Here is a 17,317-nt window from a genome sequence, read left to right on the forward strand (position 1 = left end):
GGTTGTTCTCCAGATTTCTTGGCACAACTTGGTGAGCACATCCAGAGCAGCATCTGTTATCTGAAATACTTCAACTGGTATACCATCTATTCCTGGGGTCTTATTTTTCGCTATTTCCTTCAAAGCAGCTTCAACTTCTTCATCACCATAGGCTCTTGCTCATATATTTATAACACCAAAATGCTACTAGTTTCCTACTTATAGTCTAAACAGTCTCTGTGCCTTTGTTTTTCCTGTCTCTTCTAGGTACAAGTGCCACCTATCTATTCCATTACTTCTTTGCTGTCCCAATTAATGTGTTCAAAGGTTCTGCTCCAGGACCACCTCCTCAAAGATGTCATTAAAGCAATCTGACTGACACAGTAGTTAGTTTTAATATTTTCATCTTTATTAGAGAGTAAACTTGAAGACAATGTGGACTTTATTTGCATCTCTTTCAGTCTCCATGAAAATGACTATCACAGCATATGTAAATAAGTACTTGGTGAATAACTTTTTTAAAAAAAGTTTTACCCCACAAATACAGGAATTAAGAAATAATAAAGCTGTTCATGTTATCAAATTACTGTGAAAAATTCTTTTTGCTACATTACTGTATTATCAAGAAAGACCAAGGAAAACACCTATTAATGAATGCAAAAGCATCTTCATTATGGTGCTAACAGGTGCTTACTTTATGAAGTTAAACAGTACCTGGTCAAAAAGTTGTTTGCCAGTTGTATTGGGCTGGATAGCAAATTCCAGCTCAGCATCCATGGTAGTTACTCTTACATTGATCTGTAAAGAGAAAAAGAAAAAAGAAAAAAGAAAAAGGGGAAAAGGTTATCAGAAAAGAGAATGTACTTATTAAATATTAATCCAAACCTCACTGTAGTAGGTCCAGTTCTGATTCACAGCAATCCTCCATGGGGTTTCTGAGGCTGCATATATTTACAAGAGAAAATGGTCTCTAGCTACCTTAACTGCAAACATATGGTCGTGGAAATCATTAACAACTGTGGGACTAATTTAAGCATACACTTTCCACACTGTGAGAATGGTGGAGAAGGGACTGTTCAGACAATGTGAGAGATAGTGAAGAGACTGTGACAACCCTGGAGATAAAGCCAGAGTTAAAGGTGCTGGATGAATAAAGGAAAAGCTTATTTGTAGCTGCTCTGAGATAAAGTCTGCTTGATGACTGAGGAAAACCAGAGCTTTCTAACATTTGTGCTGCTGAACTAAACCTGGACTTTCACAAACTGAGGTATTGTGCCTTGAAGCAGGAGTGGCATCCACTTCCTAAACAACATGTCTCTGGAAACTCTATAATAAACTTTGATAAATGTCGAGAGTTGTAGAGGGGCTTCAGGCCTTTTGTTCATAGGGTTGCTATGAGCTGTGGCCTACTCAAAGGCAATCACCATCAACAACAATCTGGCTTGGGACTGCTGCACTAAACCTGGACTTGTATTGTGTGGTATTTATTCTTTGCCTCTCCCACTCCCCTATCTCCCTAATCAATCTTCTTCTCACAACTGTGAGAAGTCTGTGAGTCAAGCTGCAATAAACACCAGGCCGAATGACTGACAGAAATAGGTGCATGAGCATGTAGGGTGGGCATGTCTGACTGTGTAGGCATTTGTTTAGTACTATAGATATTATTGATGAGGATAGTTCCCTTTTATGAAATAGGTAGAAGTCAGACTTGTCCTTCCCCATGTTGTAGCTGCTTCTTAAATGTATATTCACACAAGAATAACCTCTCCTAGAAACATGCTCAAAGGATGTGAGATGAAGGGTTTTTTTTCCCTTTTATTTTATACTGGTTTACTTAAAAAGTCATACATATTGTTTTTCACACTGAATCGTTCCCCTTTTCTTTACCCACTCCAACCTCCACCCATCAAATTGTGTGACCCTATGATTAACTCCCACCCTTTGAATCCTCATACACATTCTACAAAAATCATCTTACATGTCTTTGTAAGACTGAGTTAGTTCACTTAGCATAATACTCTCCATTATCTCCCATGTTAGGTAGTAATTTACAAAATCATTGTTCCTGCATTCTACATAGTATTCCATTGTGTGAATGTACCATAACTTCTCAATTCATTCCATTATGGTTGGACATCTGGGCTGGTTCCACATTCTTAATATGTTGAATAACACTCCTCTGAGTAAGTCTCCATTTGTTCCTCAGTTCTCATTTTCTCAGGATATATTCCAAGTAGTGGGTTCAGCTTTTTGAGGATCTGCTAAACTGCCTTCCAGAGTGGTTGTAACATTCTACAATCTCACCAACAATGTGTGTAAGTGTTCCTATCTCACCATATCTTCTCCAATATTTATTACTTGCTGCCCTGCTAAACTTTGCCACTGCTACTGGGGTAAGATAGTTGTGAGATGAAGTTTTATCATCTTTGCACTCCGAGGAACACTGTGGCTCCACTTTTTAAAATTTTACATTGATTTGCATACAAGTTCATACACACTGTGTTTCACACTATCCTTCATTCACATTGTGTTTCATACATTCTCAGACATTTGTATTTTCATTATGAACCATGCCCACCATTACTCTGTCTTTCCAGATCTCCACTGGATCTTTCCAATTTCCTTTACCCCCTACTTCACTCACCAAATTGTGCAACCCTGTGATTTCCCCCCTGCCCATCCTCACCCTTCTGTTCCCATGCCTTCCCTCCTTGGGTACCCATACAATGTCTTACTAGTTATCTATTTCTACAATAATGGTCCTATGCAGTATTTATGACTGAGTGAGTTCACTCACCATAATGCCCTCCAGTGTCTCCCAAGCTATTCAGTAATTTTCAAAATCATTGTTCCTGAGTCTGGCTGTACTTTTGCAATTTTTTCATATCCATCTGTTAGTTAAAACATGTCAGTTGGAATCCCATCAATTCCTGGGGCCTTACTTTTGCCAATGCCTTCAATGTAGCTTGAACTTCCTTATTACCCTTGGCTCTTGTTCATACTTACTGCAATTTTTCAGTGTCGACCAATTCTTTTTAGTAGAATAACTCTGTGTACTCCATTCCTTCTATCTTCTTCTTCTGATACTTCTTGGATCACTGAAGTCTGCCCATAGCATCTCTCTATATTCTAACTTGAAACCTGAATTTGTTTTTCAATTCTTTCAACTTGAGAAATATTGAATGACTTCATCCCTTTTTATTCTGACTCCAGTTCTTTATATATTTTGTTAAAAAAGCAATTATGTCAGCTTGAAGAGTAAGGTTCACCTGATTCAGGTGATGGTCTTTCCAATTACTTGCTACTTACATAAAAGCTAGCCAATAAAAAAGGATGACAGAAGAAGAATTGATGTTCCTGACTTGTATTGGAGAAAATACTATCTCACATGCTATGAAAAGAAGAGGATCAGAAAGAGAGAGCGCTCTGCAACAAGATGAACGGACACCATGACTTAAGGAGCCCAGAGGACATGAAGATGGCACAGGATTAGGAAGGTTTTAACCTGTTCACAGGGTTGCTATGAGTCATGGTTGACTTGACAGCACCTAACATCAAGAGCAAAATTTCATGCCTTCTGTACTGCTCCTCCATAAAATATTATGAATAAATGTATATAGATGTATAGTTGTATTTCTGTCCCAGTAATCTTTTCACCTATTATTTCCTTGATACTACATGACCTAACTTATTTGTGCAATTCCATGCTGTTAGGTACCTTTGCATTCATTTCGTAGTGACTATATAAACTATGGATCTGAACCTTGCCATATCCTGCACCATTCTCACCATCTTTGACATACTCGAGCTCAGTTACGGTCTATATGTCAACTCATCTCTTTGAGTCTTTCTTACACTCCAACTTTCCAAGCATGATGTCCCTTTCCAAGGAACTGGCCCTATTTATAAACACATGGAAAGTAAGTGAGACGAAGCACCACCATCCTTCCTCCTAGAGAGCACTAGGGTTGCACTCTCTCCAAGACATCTCTCTTTGTTCTTTTGGCAGCCTATGGGATATTCACTGTTTTTCTCCCACACAACTCAAAGGCATCAATTATCCAGTCATCCCTATAGATGAATAGCAAGTGACTGAAAACGGTAAGGCTTTAATCAAGCACACCTGAGTTTTCAAACTGACACCACTGCTTCTTAAGATTTTGGAGAAGTCCTTGACAGGAGATTTTCTCAAAACAGTAAGTCTTGATTTTCTGACTGCTGGTGCCAAGGGTGTTGATTGTGGATCCAAGTTGAAATGACCAACAATTTCAACCTTTTCTCTATCAAGATTTTGTCTACTGGCTTAACAGTGGCAACTTTTGTCATCCTGATGAAATCTATATTGAAGGCTGCAGTCTTTGATTTTCTGCAGCTAGAGCTTCAAGCCCTCCACCTTTTCAGGAAGGGTGTATCATCTGCACAGAGTCTTCCTCCAATTCTGATGACACATTATGCTTTACAAAGTCTAGCTTCTCAAATGATTTGCTCAACATACCGACTGAACAGGTATGAAGAAAGGATAAAGCCCTTACACACACTCTTGATTTTAAACCATGCAATGTTCCTTTGTTCTGTATAGCCCAAGAATAGGTTTCATATTAACACAAGTAAAAGTTTTGGGATTCCCATTCTTCTTAGTATTAGCCAAAATGTTACAAAACAGTCAAATTTCTTTGTGCATTTGGTAAAAAACAGACATTCTTCAGTATTTTTATGCTTTGAGCCAAGATTCACTGGCTATCAGCAATGATAACCCTAGTGCCATCGTCCCTTTTAAATTTATCTTGAACGTCTGGCAGTTCTCACTCCATGTATTATTCTAAGCTGGTTGTATTTTTGGTTGGTTTTTTTTTTTATATACATAGTCTTCAGCAATATTCTGGTTGAATGGGATATTAATGATATTGTTTGGTAATTTCCACATTCTGTTGGATCACCTTTCTCGGGAATGGGAACAAATACAGATTTCTTCCAGCTGTTCAGGTCTTCAAAATTACCTGACACAGGCTGGTGAACACGTCTAGGTCTGCATCTGTTAGCTGAAACATGTCAATTTGTATTCCATTAATGCTCTTGTTGCTTGTCATCTAGTCGAGCATGACCCATAGCAACCATGAATAAAAGGCCTGAAGCCCTTCCACAACCACTGCCATTTATCAAAGTTCAGTTTCCAGAGGCATGCAGTTTAAAAAGTGGATGCCATTCCTGCTTCCAATTCCATTAACACCAGGGGTCTTATTTTCTGCCAATGCTTTTAGTGCAGCTTGAACTTTTCTACCTTCATTGCCACTAGCTCTTTATCATAAGCTTACTTCCAGTCCATGGTCTTTGCAATTACTTGCTATGCATCAGAGAGCTGGATAATGACTAAGGATGATAGAAGAGTAATTGATGCCATTGAGTTGTGGTGCTGAAGAAGAGTCTTGAATACCATAGACTGCCAAGGTTTGTCTTGGAGAAGTTGAAACCAAGTTTCTTCTCCTTGGAGACTAGGATTTTGAAGCTGTCTCACTTACTTTGGGCACGTGGCCAGGAGGTACTGATCCTTGGAGAAGGGCACCATGCGCTGAAGGACAGAGGGACAATGCAGGAGAGGAAGACCCTGGATGAGACTATTGATACAGTGACTAGGGAAATTGGGGTAGGTGTGTCGGAGTCAGTGAGACTGGCTCAGGAGAGGCTTGAGAGCTCTTGTACATAGATAGGGTCATTATGAGTCACAGGCAACTTGTCAGCACTTAACAGCAACTTTCTGAAATGGTTCTGGGTCAGCCAAGTCTTCTCATTACAATGACTCTGTGTATTCCCTCTATCTTTTTTGATGATTCCTAGATCATTCAAGGTTTTGTCCATAGTATTTCTCAGTATTGCAATTTGAGGCTTGAATTTGGTTTTTTCTGTTTTTCCAGCTTAAGAAATGCTCAGCAAGTTCTTCCCTTTTTTATTTTCTGACTCTAGCTCTTTGCACATTTCATTACAATACTTTGCTTTGTCTTCCCAAACTGCCCTTTGAAATCTTCTGTTCATCTTCAGCATCCCTTCCCTTAGCTTTGTCTTGTTGTTCCAGTGACATTTTCGGTCTCTTCTGTCATCTATTTAGGTTTTTTTCTTTCTTCCAATCTATGTAAAGACCTTATGCTCTCATCATGAATGTCATCCCACAACTCGGCTAATTTCCTCTTACCAGTTACAGAGTTGTACTTCAGGGTAAGACCATGAAACGGTCTTTTTAACTGTGAATGCAACACCATTCTTGCTCAACCTTTTATTCCTAGCATAGTAGATCATAAGACTGTCTGATTCAAAGTGGCTAATGATAGTCAATCTTAATTCACTAATGCCTACAATGTTGACCTTGATGAATTCCATTTCATTTCTGAAAGTTTCCCGTTTTTCTAGATCGATGCTTCATTTTGCTATTGTTGTGTCCTGTGAAGTCAAATATGACTCACTGCAGCCCTATGAGAAACAGATATAAACCCAATCCTATCTTGTGCCATCGTTATCATGTTTGACACACTTAGCCCACTGCTGCAGTCACTGTTGTCAATCCATCTCATTGAGAATATTCCTCGCTTTTTTTTTTTGTGTGTGTGTGTGTGTGTATGTGTGTGTGTGTGAGAGTGTATCGTCAAATCAGATCTGACTGGTACAGGAGGAGATTGTCCCTCCTTTTCCCGAAAGAGTATCGATGGATTCGATGAATTCAGGTGGATTTGAACCATGTGCCTCTGGGACTGTAGTTGCAGCTCCTTGCCACTAGGCCACCAGAGCTCCCCAAGAATCTTCCTCGCTTTAACTGACCATCTACCTTTTGAAGTATGATAACTCTTTCCAAGCAACAGCCTCTCCTAACAATACACGCAAAATATGGAATACAATGTTTTGCTATCCATGTTTCCAACGAGCACTCTGGCTTCACTTCTGCCAAGACATGTTCCTTTTTTGGCAGTCCATGGGATATTCAGTACTCCAACACCACAGCTCAATGGCATCAATTCTTCTTCTGTCATCCTTATTCATAGTGCAACTTTCAAATACATAGCAAGTGAATAAAAAGACAATGATCTGAATCAGATGCACTTTATTTTTCTGACATCACTGCTCCTCAGTACTTTAGGGAGGTCCTTGACAAAAGACTTATCAACTGCAGTATGTCTCCTGATTTCCTGACTACTGGCACTAAGGTGGTGATTGTGGATTCAAGTAAGATGAAACCACTGACAATTTCAACCTTTCTTCCATCTATCATGATGCTGCCTCTCTGTCAAGTGGTGAAGATTTCTGGTTGGTTTGGTTTTTGTTTTACTTATGGTGAGAAAAATTAGCCAGTTGGACTCAGTTTAGATTATCCCAATTTTGTTGGCAACATCCAAAGCATCAAAAGCAGCAGCATGTTGAACACAGGCCTTCTCTCCATCAGGCATAATCAAGGTACTGACTGACTTTAGCCAAATTAATGTCACAGAGCTTCTTTACAGCTTGTTTGATTTGGTGCTTGTTGGCCTTGACATCACATTGAACACAAGTGTGTTCTCTTCTATCCTCTTCATGACTGACTCAGTGGTCAAGGGAAACCTGATGGCATAGCAGTCAAGCCTGTTTCTCCTTTCGAGAGTATTTCAGAGTCTCAGTATTTTAGGCCTTGGGAAGGTGGGTGGTGTGTGGATGCCCTTTAGGACTGCCTTCTTGGCCTTTAACATCTTTGCTTTGGTTTCAGTTTTGGGAGGGCAGGGGCGTCCTTCTTCACTTTCAGCACCATCTTTATAGAAAGGGATTTTTGTCTTCCTGATGTTGAGATGCAATATATATATATATTCAGAGTCTGATCCTCTGGAGTGCTTCAAGGCCGCCTCAATTTTAGCAAGTAAAGTTGTATCATTCGCATACCTCAGATTGTTGATGTCTTCCTCCAATCCGAATCCCACATTCTTCTTCAAAGAACCCAGCTTCCCAAATTATTTGCTCAGTATATAGACTGAATAGATAAGGAAAAAGAATAAAACTTGATGGTGCACCTTTCCTGATTTTAAACCACACAATGGTCCTTTCCTTCTTCAATTCAGACAACAGCTTTGTGGTCTAGGTATAGCCATTTTTACATATCTTCAGCAATATTTTGCTTACATATGATAGTAATGATGTTTGATAATTTCCTGTTGATAATCCATTCTGTTGGCTAACTTTCCTTGTCAATGAGAATTCAGATTTTTCCAGTCAGTTGGTCAGGCAGCAGTCCTCCAAATTTCCTGATATAGACTAGTGGACACATCTGGAGCTGAATTCACTAGCTGATATGTCAATTGGTATTCCATCAATTCCTGGGATCTTATTTTTGCCAATGCTCTCTGCAGCTTAAATTTCATTACCATATTATCACTTGTTCATACGGTACTTCCTGAAATTCTTCAGTGTCAACCACTTCTTTTTGGTACAGTGATTCTGTGTATTGCTTCCTTCTTTTGATGTTTCCTAGAGCATTCATGATTTTGCCCACAGCATCTTTCAGCACTGCAAATCGAGGCTTGAATTTTTCAATTCTTTCAACTTCAGAAATGCAAAGTGAGTTCACCCTTTTTATTCTCTAACTGAAGTTTTTGCACATTCTACTTTTCTTTGTCTTCTAAAGCTGCCCTTTGAAATCTTCTGTTCACCTTTTATTATGGCATCTTTATTTTGGCTTCTCAATGCTCTAGTGCAATTTTCAGAATCTCTTCTGACATTTATGTCTTTTCCTCCTGTTTTTTTTTTAATTTATTATTAATTTCAATGAAAATTTGCAGAGACTTGGATTTCCATTCATTCATTGTTGCACTCTTCTTGCCTCCCAACCCTCCCCCGTAGTACACTACCCTCTTGGAAAAGTAAAAGAAAAATTCTCTCATTGTTTTAAAATTCTTCCCCCCAGGTCCACTCCACTCTGCAACCTTTGCTCTGGACTTCTGTCATGACAAACATACCTAATTACATATCCCTTTTAAACAGTTTTCTCCCTTATCTGTTTCAGTGCAGTATACATTATTGAACCCATCTTTCTCAGTCTCCCCCCCAAACCCGATGTCAGTCCCATTTTACAACAGTGGCACCCTGTAGTATTTGTCCTTTTGTGACTGAGATATTTCACTCAGCATATGGTCCTCCAGGGTCACCCATTTTGAATTAATATTGCATGAGTTTCTTGTTTTTCAATGCAGCATAGTACTCCATTGTGTGAATATACCACAGCTTCTCTATCCATTCATTTGTTGATGGGCACTTGAGTTGTTTCCAACTCCTTGCTACTGTGAATAAAGCTGCAATAAACATGGGTGTGCATATCCTCCTGTTTTTGGGGGTTTTTTTAATGACCTTTTGCTCTCTTTGTGGATGATATCTATGATGTTATCCCCTAAATTCATCTAGTCTTAGATCATTAAATTATTTTAACTGTCTTCCCATCTGGACTCTACTATTACAGCAATCTATCTACGCTCCTCAGTTGTTCATCAGATTTTGAAAGGCCTGTTATCTCTGAAGTGGATGGTTAATTTTGTTTCCTACTGTTTTAATTTAACTTCACGGTCTTAAAATCCAGGGGTGTATGTTCTCCAACTCCGTTCTTTATAAATACTGATTTAATCAAAGAATAATGCTCAGATTCAACTGATTGGGATTACATCAATAACATTTTAACATTCAAACTCTGTATGTATTACTTATCTCTCCAATCATTTCGGGCTTTGTTTACTAATAGCAAGTGTTCAGCATAGAGACCTGTGTACGCTGCAAATTCAGTAAGTAACTTTATGTTTATGATGGTATGGCAAATTCAAATTTTCTACTTCACTTCTTACTGACAGTATATAATAATACCATTTTAAAAATATAACCTGTGTCTAGCAATTTTACATTAATTAGTTCTAGTGCTTGTTTTATAGATTCCTGAGGAATGTTTTACATTGCTGTTATGCACTGTCTAGTCAACTACAACTCATAGTGATGCTATGAACAACAGAGCTATCTGAACCTGGCCATATCCTGTGCCATCCTCACAGTATCCTATCTACTTGAGCACATTTTTTTGTTACAGTCACTACGTCAATCTATCTTATTGAGTCTTTTCCTTCTATGCTAACCCTGTCCTTTTCCAAGCACAATGTCCTTCTCCAAGGACCAACCCCTAACAACAAGCCCAAAGTATGTAAGACAAAGCCATTCTTGCCTCCAAAGAGCACCTTGGTCATGCTTTGTTCACAACATGCTTGTTTGTTCTGTTGTCATTTCATGGGACATTCACTACTCTACCAACACCACAACCTAAAAGCATCGATACTTCTGTCATCCTCAATCACTGCCTAACTTTCAGATGTACAGCAAATAACAGAAAAGACCTTGGCTTGGACCACACAAGCCTTAATGCCTTAGTCTTTATACTGATGTCCTCACTCGTCAGCTCTTAGAGAGGTACCTGAAAGTACAATTTTCCTTCTGATTTCTTTACATCTTTTGATTTCCTTCCTGTTAGTACTAAGGGTGCTGTGAATCCAAGTAAGATGAGCCTGTTGATAACGTCTATCTTTTCTCCATCTACCATGATGTTGCCAGTTGGTGGGGACTTTCATTTTCTTGATGTTTTGATGTAATCCATATTAGAGGCTGCAATCTTTGATCTTCTGCAGCAAGCACCTTAGTTTCAGCAAGCAAGGTTGTGTCATCTGTATAATGCAGATTGTTGATAAGTCTTCCTCTGTTACTGATGCCATATTCTTCATAAAGTTCTGTTTCTGGTATGATTTGTTCAACATACAGACTGAAGAGGAATGGAGAAAGTTACAGCCCTGACAAAAATCTTTCCTGGTTTTAAACCATGCAGTATTCCCTTGGTCTGGTCAGATAATGGCCTGTTGGACCAGATGGGCATTTCAAATGACCAAATGGATGTCAGACAAGACTTTGAAAATTTCACTAGAGCATTAACAATTCTAAATAAAAGAAAGAGGTGCTAAAGTAAAAGCAATGAACAAAAGATTCCAAATGACAGTTCAAAAAGATCAAAATTTTGCACACCCATGTTATTGCGGCTTTGTTCACAACAGCAGAGTTGTAAACAACCTAAGCGCCCATCAACAAACGAATGGCTAGGGAAGCTGTGGTATATTCACACAATGGAATACCATGCTGCATTGAAAAACAAGGAACTCATGCAATATTATTCAAAGTGGGTGACCCTGGAGGACCATATGCTGAGTGAAATATCTCAGTCACAAAAGGACAAATACTGCAGGGTGCCACTGTTGTAAAATGGGACTGACATCGGGTTTGGGGGGGAGACTGAGAAAGATGGGTTCAATAATGTATACTGAATTGAAACAGATAAGGGAGAAAACAGTTTAAAAGGGTTATGTGATTAGGTATTACTGTCATGACTAGAGTCCATAACGAAGGCTGGATAGTGAAGTGGACCTGGGGGAAGGGACTGTATAACAATGAAAGAATTTTTTTTTTACTTTTCAAAGAGAAGAGTGAACTGGGGTGGAGGGGTGGGCAGGGAGAAAAGTGCAACAATGAAGGAATGGAAATCCAAAATCTCTGTACATTTTATTAAAACGAAAAATAGTAATAGTATTTTTAAAAAATCAAAGTTTTCTATTAAAATGCAAAGAGCTAGAGTCAGAAAGTAAAAAGGGAATTTACTTGCTCAGCATTTCTTAAGCTGAAAGAGCCTGAAAACAAATTCGAGCCTTTAGTTTCACTACTGAGAGATGTTGTGGGCAAAACCTTGGATGATCCAGGAAGCATCAAAAGAAGACAGATGATTAATGAAAAGACCTGGTTGACACAGAACCATTTCAGGAAGGAGCACATGATAAAGAGCCTGTAGCAATGAAGGAAGAAGTTGTTCAAGCTTCACTGAAGGCAATGGCAAAAAAATAAGGCCCCAGAATGAAGGAAGTATCAATTGACATATTTCAACTAGCAGATGTAGACCTGGAGGTGCTCACCAGCCTGTGTTAGGAAATTAGGAAGGCACATAGCTGGACAATTGATTAGAAAAGTACCGTATTTGTTCTCATTCCAAAAGAAAGGTGGTCCAACAGAATGTAGAAATTATAGAACAATAATAATATCCCATGCAAGCAAAGTATTACTGAAGACTATGTACAAAACCAACTAGAAGAATGCAATGATAGAGAACTGCCAGAAGTTTAAGCTGGATTCAGAAGGAGCCATGGCACTAGGGTTTTATCACTGCTGATGTATGATGACTCTTGGCTGAACACAGAAAATACTACTAAGATGTTTATCGATGTTTTATTGACTTTGCAAAGACATCTGACTGCGTGATCATAACAAATTATGGCCAACACGGAAATCGTACCATTAGTAAAAAAAAAAAACAAAAGCAAAAACAAAAAACTACTGCTTCCTTCCTAATATTTATGCATTTTATTCTTCTCTCCCTCGAACAATGCATATGTTGCCTATTGCAACTTTAGAATTATTCCAAAGTAAAATTCATGAAAGAATGTAACTGTAGCTCTTGCCTTCCCTTAAAAGAGGTTAATGACTAAAAGAAACTTTACTATGAACATGCCAATTTTGTTAGGATTGGGGGTAGAGTGGGAGAGAAAAAAGCCTTTTACTGTAAAACAACAGAAGTGACTCCCAATCAAGGAGAACCAGTAAATGAAAAATTAATCAAATACCTTTAGTTAAATAAACTAAATATATTTAATAAAAGTATGGAGGTTATCTTTCAACATGAATTTCGCAGCCTACTCAATGTGACTCTGCCATGTGATAAAAGTGGGAAAATGCAAATAGGGAGTGTTAGCTCATCCACACGGGATTTGCTATCTCTCCATTAAACTGAATAGCTCTAGTATTAGAAGGAAGACAACCTCTTCACCAAGAAAAGAGCAAGCAAGAGTGCCTACAGGACCAACAGCCACAGCAGCTACAGTGGATGACCTGAGAACTGACGTGAGACGGAGAACCAGAGTCCAGACATGACCTTGTGACTGCTACACCACTGGAAACTGAGTTAAGAACCTCTGCCCAAGTCTGTTTGTTGGACGAGGAGGGGCGGGAGGCCATAATTCATAGGACCAAGAATTTTATAATACTGGCCTAAAGTGGCAAGGCTCAGGCTGAGGTGCCTGTGAGCACATTTTAGAAGCTGTCCTGACTATTCGGCTGCTTACTTAACTTGTAATAATTACTTTTATTATATGGTTAAGTAGCAGAATAGAGTCATGACAGCTTCTAAAATGTGCTCACAGTTTGACATACTTTGGACATATTGTAAAGTGGGACCAGTCCTTGCAGAAGGATGCCATGCCTGAAAGGGTGGAGGGACCGTGCAAGAGAGGAAGACCCTCAATGAGATGGATTGATTCAGTGACTGGGGTAATGGGGGTAGGTGTGTCAGAGACATTGGCACAGGACAGAGTAGAGTTTAGGGCTTTTGTACAAAGGATCGCTATGAGTCACAGGCACCTTGATGGCATGTTAACAACAACAACCTTTATTATAATCTGACTCTCCTAAGGTTCTGCGTGGTCTATGAGCTATCACATCAGATTCTGGACCCAGTAAGACTGGTGTTGAGAAGAGCAGAGATACAGATATGGGAGACATGTCTGACCTCATGGGAATTGGTTGTGTTGCTGATGCTGTTGACAGAGACAATTCCTCTTTGTGAAGTTGTTAAAAGTCAGATATGACTGTCCTCATGCAGCCCTTCCTCTTTTTACAATCAGCATAGTTATCACTTACATCCAAGCTAGAATCATGAGAAAATTAATAAAAAAAAATCATAAACATCACCCGATATCTTGTTTCCTCCTTCTACCAGTAAAACATTTACTGAGCACTAAATGTTCAATTAATCCTCATTATAAGAATATGATAGCTAGCTGATTTTCCCAGTACATCTGTCTTTTGATTTCTTGAGTAGGTGTTGACTGGAAGCAAGTAAAACGAAATCAGTGACAACTTCAATCTTTTCCCCTTCTATCATCTTGTTGCCTACTGGCCCAGTGGTGAAAATTTCTGTTCTACTTTGTGATGAAACCCGTATTGAAGGCTGTCATCTTTGATCTTTAGCAGCAAGTGCTTCATGTCTTCCTCATGTTCTACAAGCAAAGATGTGTCATCTGCAGGCTGATGAGACTTCCTACAGTACTGATGTCATATTCTTCATAAAAGAAAAACTGTTGTCTAGGATTTCTATAAAGCACTAAAGAGTAAAGATACCAGCTTAAGACATGCCTGATTCAAATAATGGGATTTTTCAAGTGCATTCTGCGCATCTGAAAGTTGGGCAATGAATAAGGATGATAGAAGTAGAAATGATGGCTTGCAATTGTGGTGTCTGCAAAGAGTACTAAATAATCCATGCACTGCCAAAAGAACAAACAAGTCTGTCTTGGAAAAGTACAACCAGGGTGCTTCTTAGAGGCGAAGAAGATGAAACTTTATTTCACATAATTTGAGCATGTTGTCTAGAACAGCTAGTACTTAGAAAAAGATATCATGCTAGCAAAAGTGTAGTAAAGTCAAAAAAATAGAAGAGAAGACGACCCTCAACAAGATGCATATACAAAGTGACTGTTAACAATTGGCATAAGCCAGAGATCATGAGGATGGGGCAAGGTTTCTGATCTGTTGATCATAGGGTTATGACTCGTGATCAACTTGATAGCATCTAACATACCAGTTTGAGTAAGGAACTACATCTAGTCCTACTACTGTATGGGAGCTCTCGTGGTCTAGTGGCAAGAAACTGGGCTGTAATCCTGAAGGCACGCAGTTTGAGATTACCAGCTGCTCCATGGGAGAAAGATGGGCAATCTGCTCCTGTGTGATTAACTGCCTCTGAAAATCCACAAGAGGGTCAGCTATGGATCAATTCCAACTCTATGGTACGTAACAACAACTCTATAAAGAACTTTATTAAGAACTGTAGAGTCTAGAATAACTTCCTAATAGTCTGCTAGATTAAGTAGCAAAATCAGTATAACAACTAGAGAGTCTGACTCCAGAACTCAGAACTACAATATATCCATACATCATTTCTCACTGACTCACCTATTATCATAGCCATGCCAATGAGCAACAAAATTTACAGCCTTTAAACCAACAACTCTACCATAGTAATTTTTTTCTTATCATCTCTTATCAATTCTGACTCAGAAAAAACCTGTAGGACAGAGCAGGAGTACTCTTCAGGGTTTCCAAGGCTGTAACCTTTACAGGAACAGACACTTCTCCTCTACGGCGCCACAGTGGCTTCTAATTTCTGACTCTTCTGTCAGCAGCCTAACTCTAGCCACTGTGTCACCAGAGCTTAAAAGAACTTAAAACTACTCATACTATATTAAGTAATGCCAAGATAATAAAGTACACTTACTGGTTTCGGCATTTTGCTTCTCCTTTTTTGTTACCTTCTTTAAAAATTCTTCACTTTTATGAATTCTGTTGTCACGTTCTGTTAAAGAAAAGGAAAACATAAATGGTCCATTATCTTTATGAGTTTTAACAATAATTTGTATAGCTTAATTCTGTAATTTGTATACAATAAAACATTTTACTACGTAGGTTTAAAGCCATATGATCCTCTCTTATTTCATACTACTTTACAAGTACCATAATTTCCTTTAAGAAGATTAAAATCTTTAATATACCACACATCTTAAGTAACCTAGTGTAAAGCATACTAATTATCACTAAGTTTTCATGTAATTACAGACAACCTAGAACATAGACATATAACTGCTAAGGACTCAAATGTTGTCGTACTCAATTTAAGTACAGTTTATTCTTATTTCTAGTCTAATACAAAAAATAACAAGAGTATGGATAAATGGATTCAGATTCTAAAAAGCTTCCCTTGGGAACATATTTCACCTCTATTCTGAAGAGCTGGAGACCACAAGAATTTTCATTAATGAAACCTATAAATAGATTGTCAGCTTTGATGGCTAGGTGGTAAGGAGCTGGGTTGCCAATTCAAAAGCACACAGTTTGAATCTACCAGCTGCTCCTCCTGTGTGATTTACTGCCTCTGAAAACTCAATGGAGAGTTAGCTAGGAGTTGGCTCCAATTCAATGGTACATAAAACAACATACTGACTTAAAGAATATTAATATTCCTTTTTGAAAGTTTAAAATTAAAATAGAAAAAAGCTTAAGTAGTCTATTCACCTAAAAGTCTATAAAATAAGTGTCTGTTTTGTGACAGCATGTTTCTGGTATCAAATTTCTGTATAACAGCACCTTGGATGTGAATCACATTAACACTTATAGGCGTTCCTGGTAAACTGGCATCAATGACCCTAAGTTCAATGTTAAATTCTGTATTCTTTTCCAAAACACAGAAGTAAACTGCCAAGAGAATCATCATTGCTATCTTTAACTAGATATTCAAACCAAGAGAGTTAATGACTGCTGTGGTGGCTACGTGCTGAGCCAGGATTGACCCACAGGTGATCTTTCCGCAAGTTTTCAGAGGCAGTAAATTGCATGAGAGAAGACCACCTACTCTTCTCCTGCAGACCAACTTTTCTTGCAGATTTGAACCACATGCCTTTGAGATTGCAGCACAGCTCTTACCACTAGGCTCCCTGAGCTCCCTATATTCCAATGTAAGTTACAAATAATTTTGTAGCTCTCTACAAATTTGTTATCTAGATATCATCTCTCTCAACAACCTTTATTCACTGCAACATGGTCAACTAAATAAACATATAATGAATTTTATAATTTAAAAATACATCACCATAAAGAAAAAGTCTTGATATATATATACTAATGGTGGTTTAACCTTGAAAATATGCCAGGGGAAGTACAGATACTATAGCATCTCACTTACATGATACATTTAGAGCAAGCAAATAAACATACAGAGATCAATGGCTACCTGTGGTTTATTTACCAGGGTGAAGGGAAATGAAAAATGAGTCCTTATTTGAGGGCCACCAAGCTTCTTAGGGTAATTGAAAATTTTAGAAACAGGTAGAGGTTCTGTTTGTACAACAGGATGAAAGCAATGTCACTTAATCACACATGTAAAAAGCTGGTGAAATGACTAATTTGCTATTACGTACTCAACACAAAACAAATTTAAATACAAAGGATTTCAAAACACAATTTACTGAAAATACTGACAAGAAGATCTAAAATGAGTGAAATTTTATACGATATAAATGATAAGTCTCTGCTTTCAGATAAGATCTATCTAACATCAGCAACAATATCCTTAGTACCACGACCCCTTCTAAACCCAGCCTGGACTTCCGGCAATTCTCTGCTGATGTGCTGTTCCAGTCGTTTTTGGATAATCTTCAGTAGAATC

General features: G+C 38.4%; 1 protein-coding gene across 2 annotated transcripts in view; it reads right to left on the reverse strand.

The window, feature by feature from the left end:
* The window catches only part of RDX (radixin), a 114,065-nt gene extending 98,611 nt beyond the window's left edge, over window positions 1–15,454 (reverse strand). Inside the window, exons 1-2 of one of the 2 annotated variants that reach the window (XM_006899053.1) lie at window positions 15,374–15,454; window positions 694–777 (exon numbers count right to left, since the gene is read on the reverse strand). In XM_006899053.1, coding sequence (XP_006899115.1) covers window positions 694–752 — 59 coding nt within the window. In that variant the 5' untranslated portion in view covers window positions 753–777; window positions 15,374–15,454. The remainder of the gene's footprint in view (window positions 1–693; window positions 778–15,373) is intronic. The other variant, XM_006899054.1, reaches the window with a different exon arrangement.
* Between the last annotated feature and the right edge of the window lie 1,863 nt (window positions 15,455–17,317).

The sequence above is a fragment of the Elephantulus edwardii genome, unplaced genomic scaffold, assembly GCF_000299155.1.
Source record: "Elephantulus edwardii isolate Elephantulus edwardi_28Jun2011 unplaced genomic scaffold, EleEdw1.0 scaffold00245, whole genome shotgun sequence".
Lineage (NCBI taxonomy): Eukaryota > Metazoa > Chordata > Mammalia > Macroscelidea > Macroscelididae > Elephantulus > Elephantulus edwardii.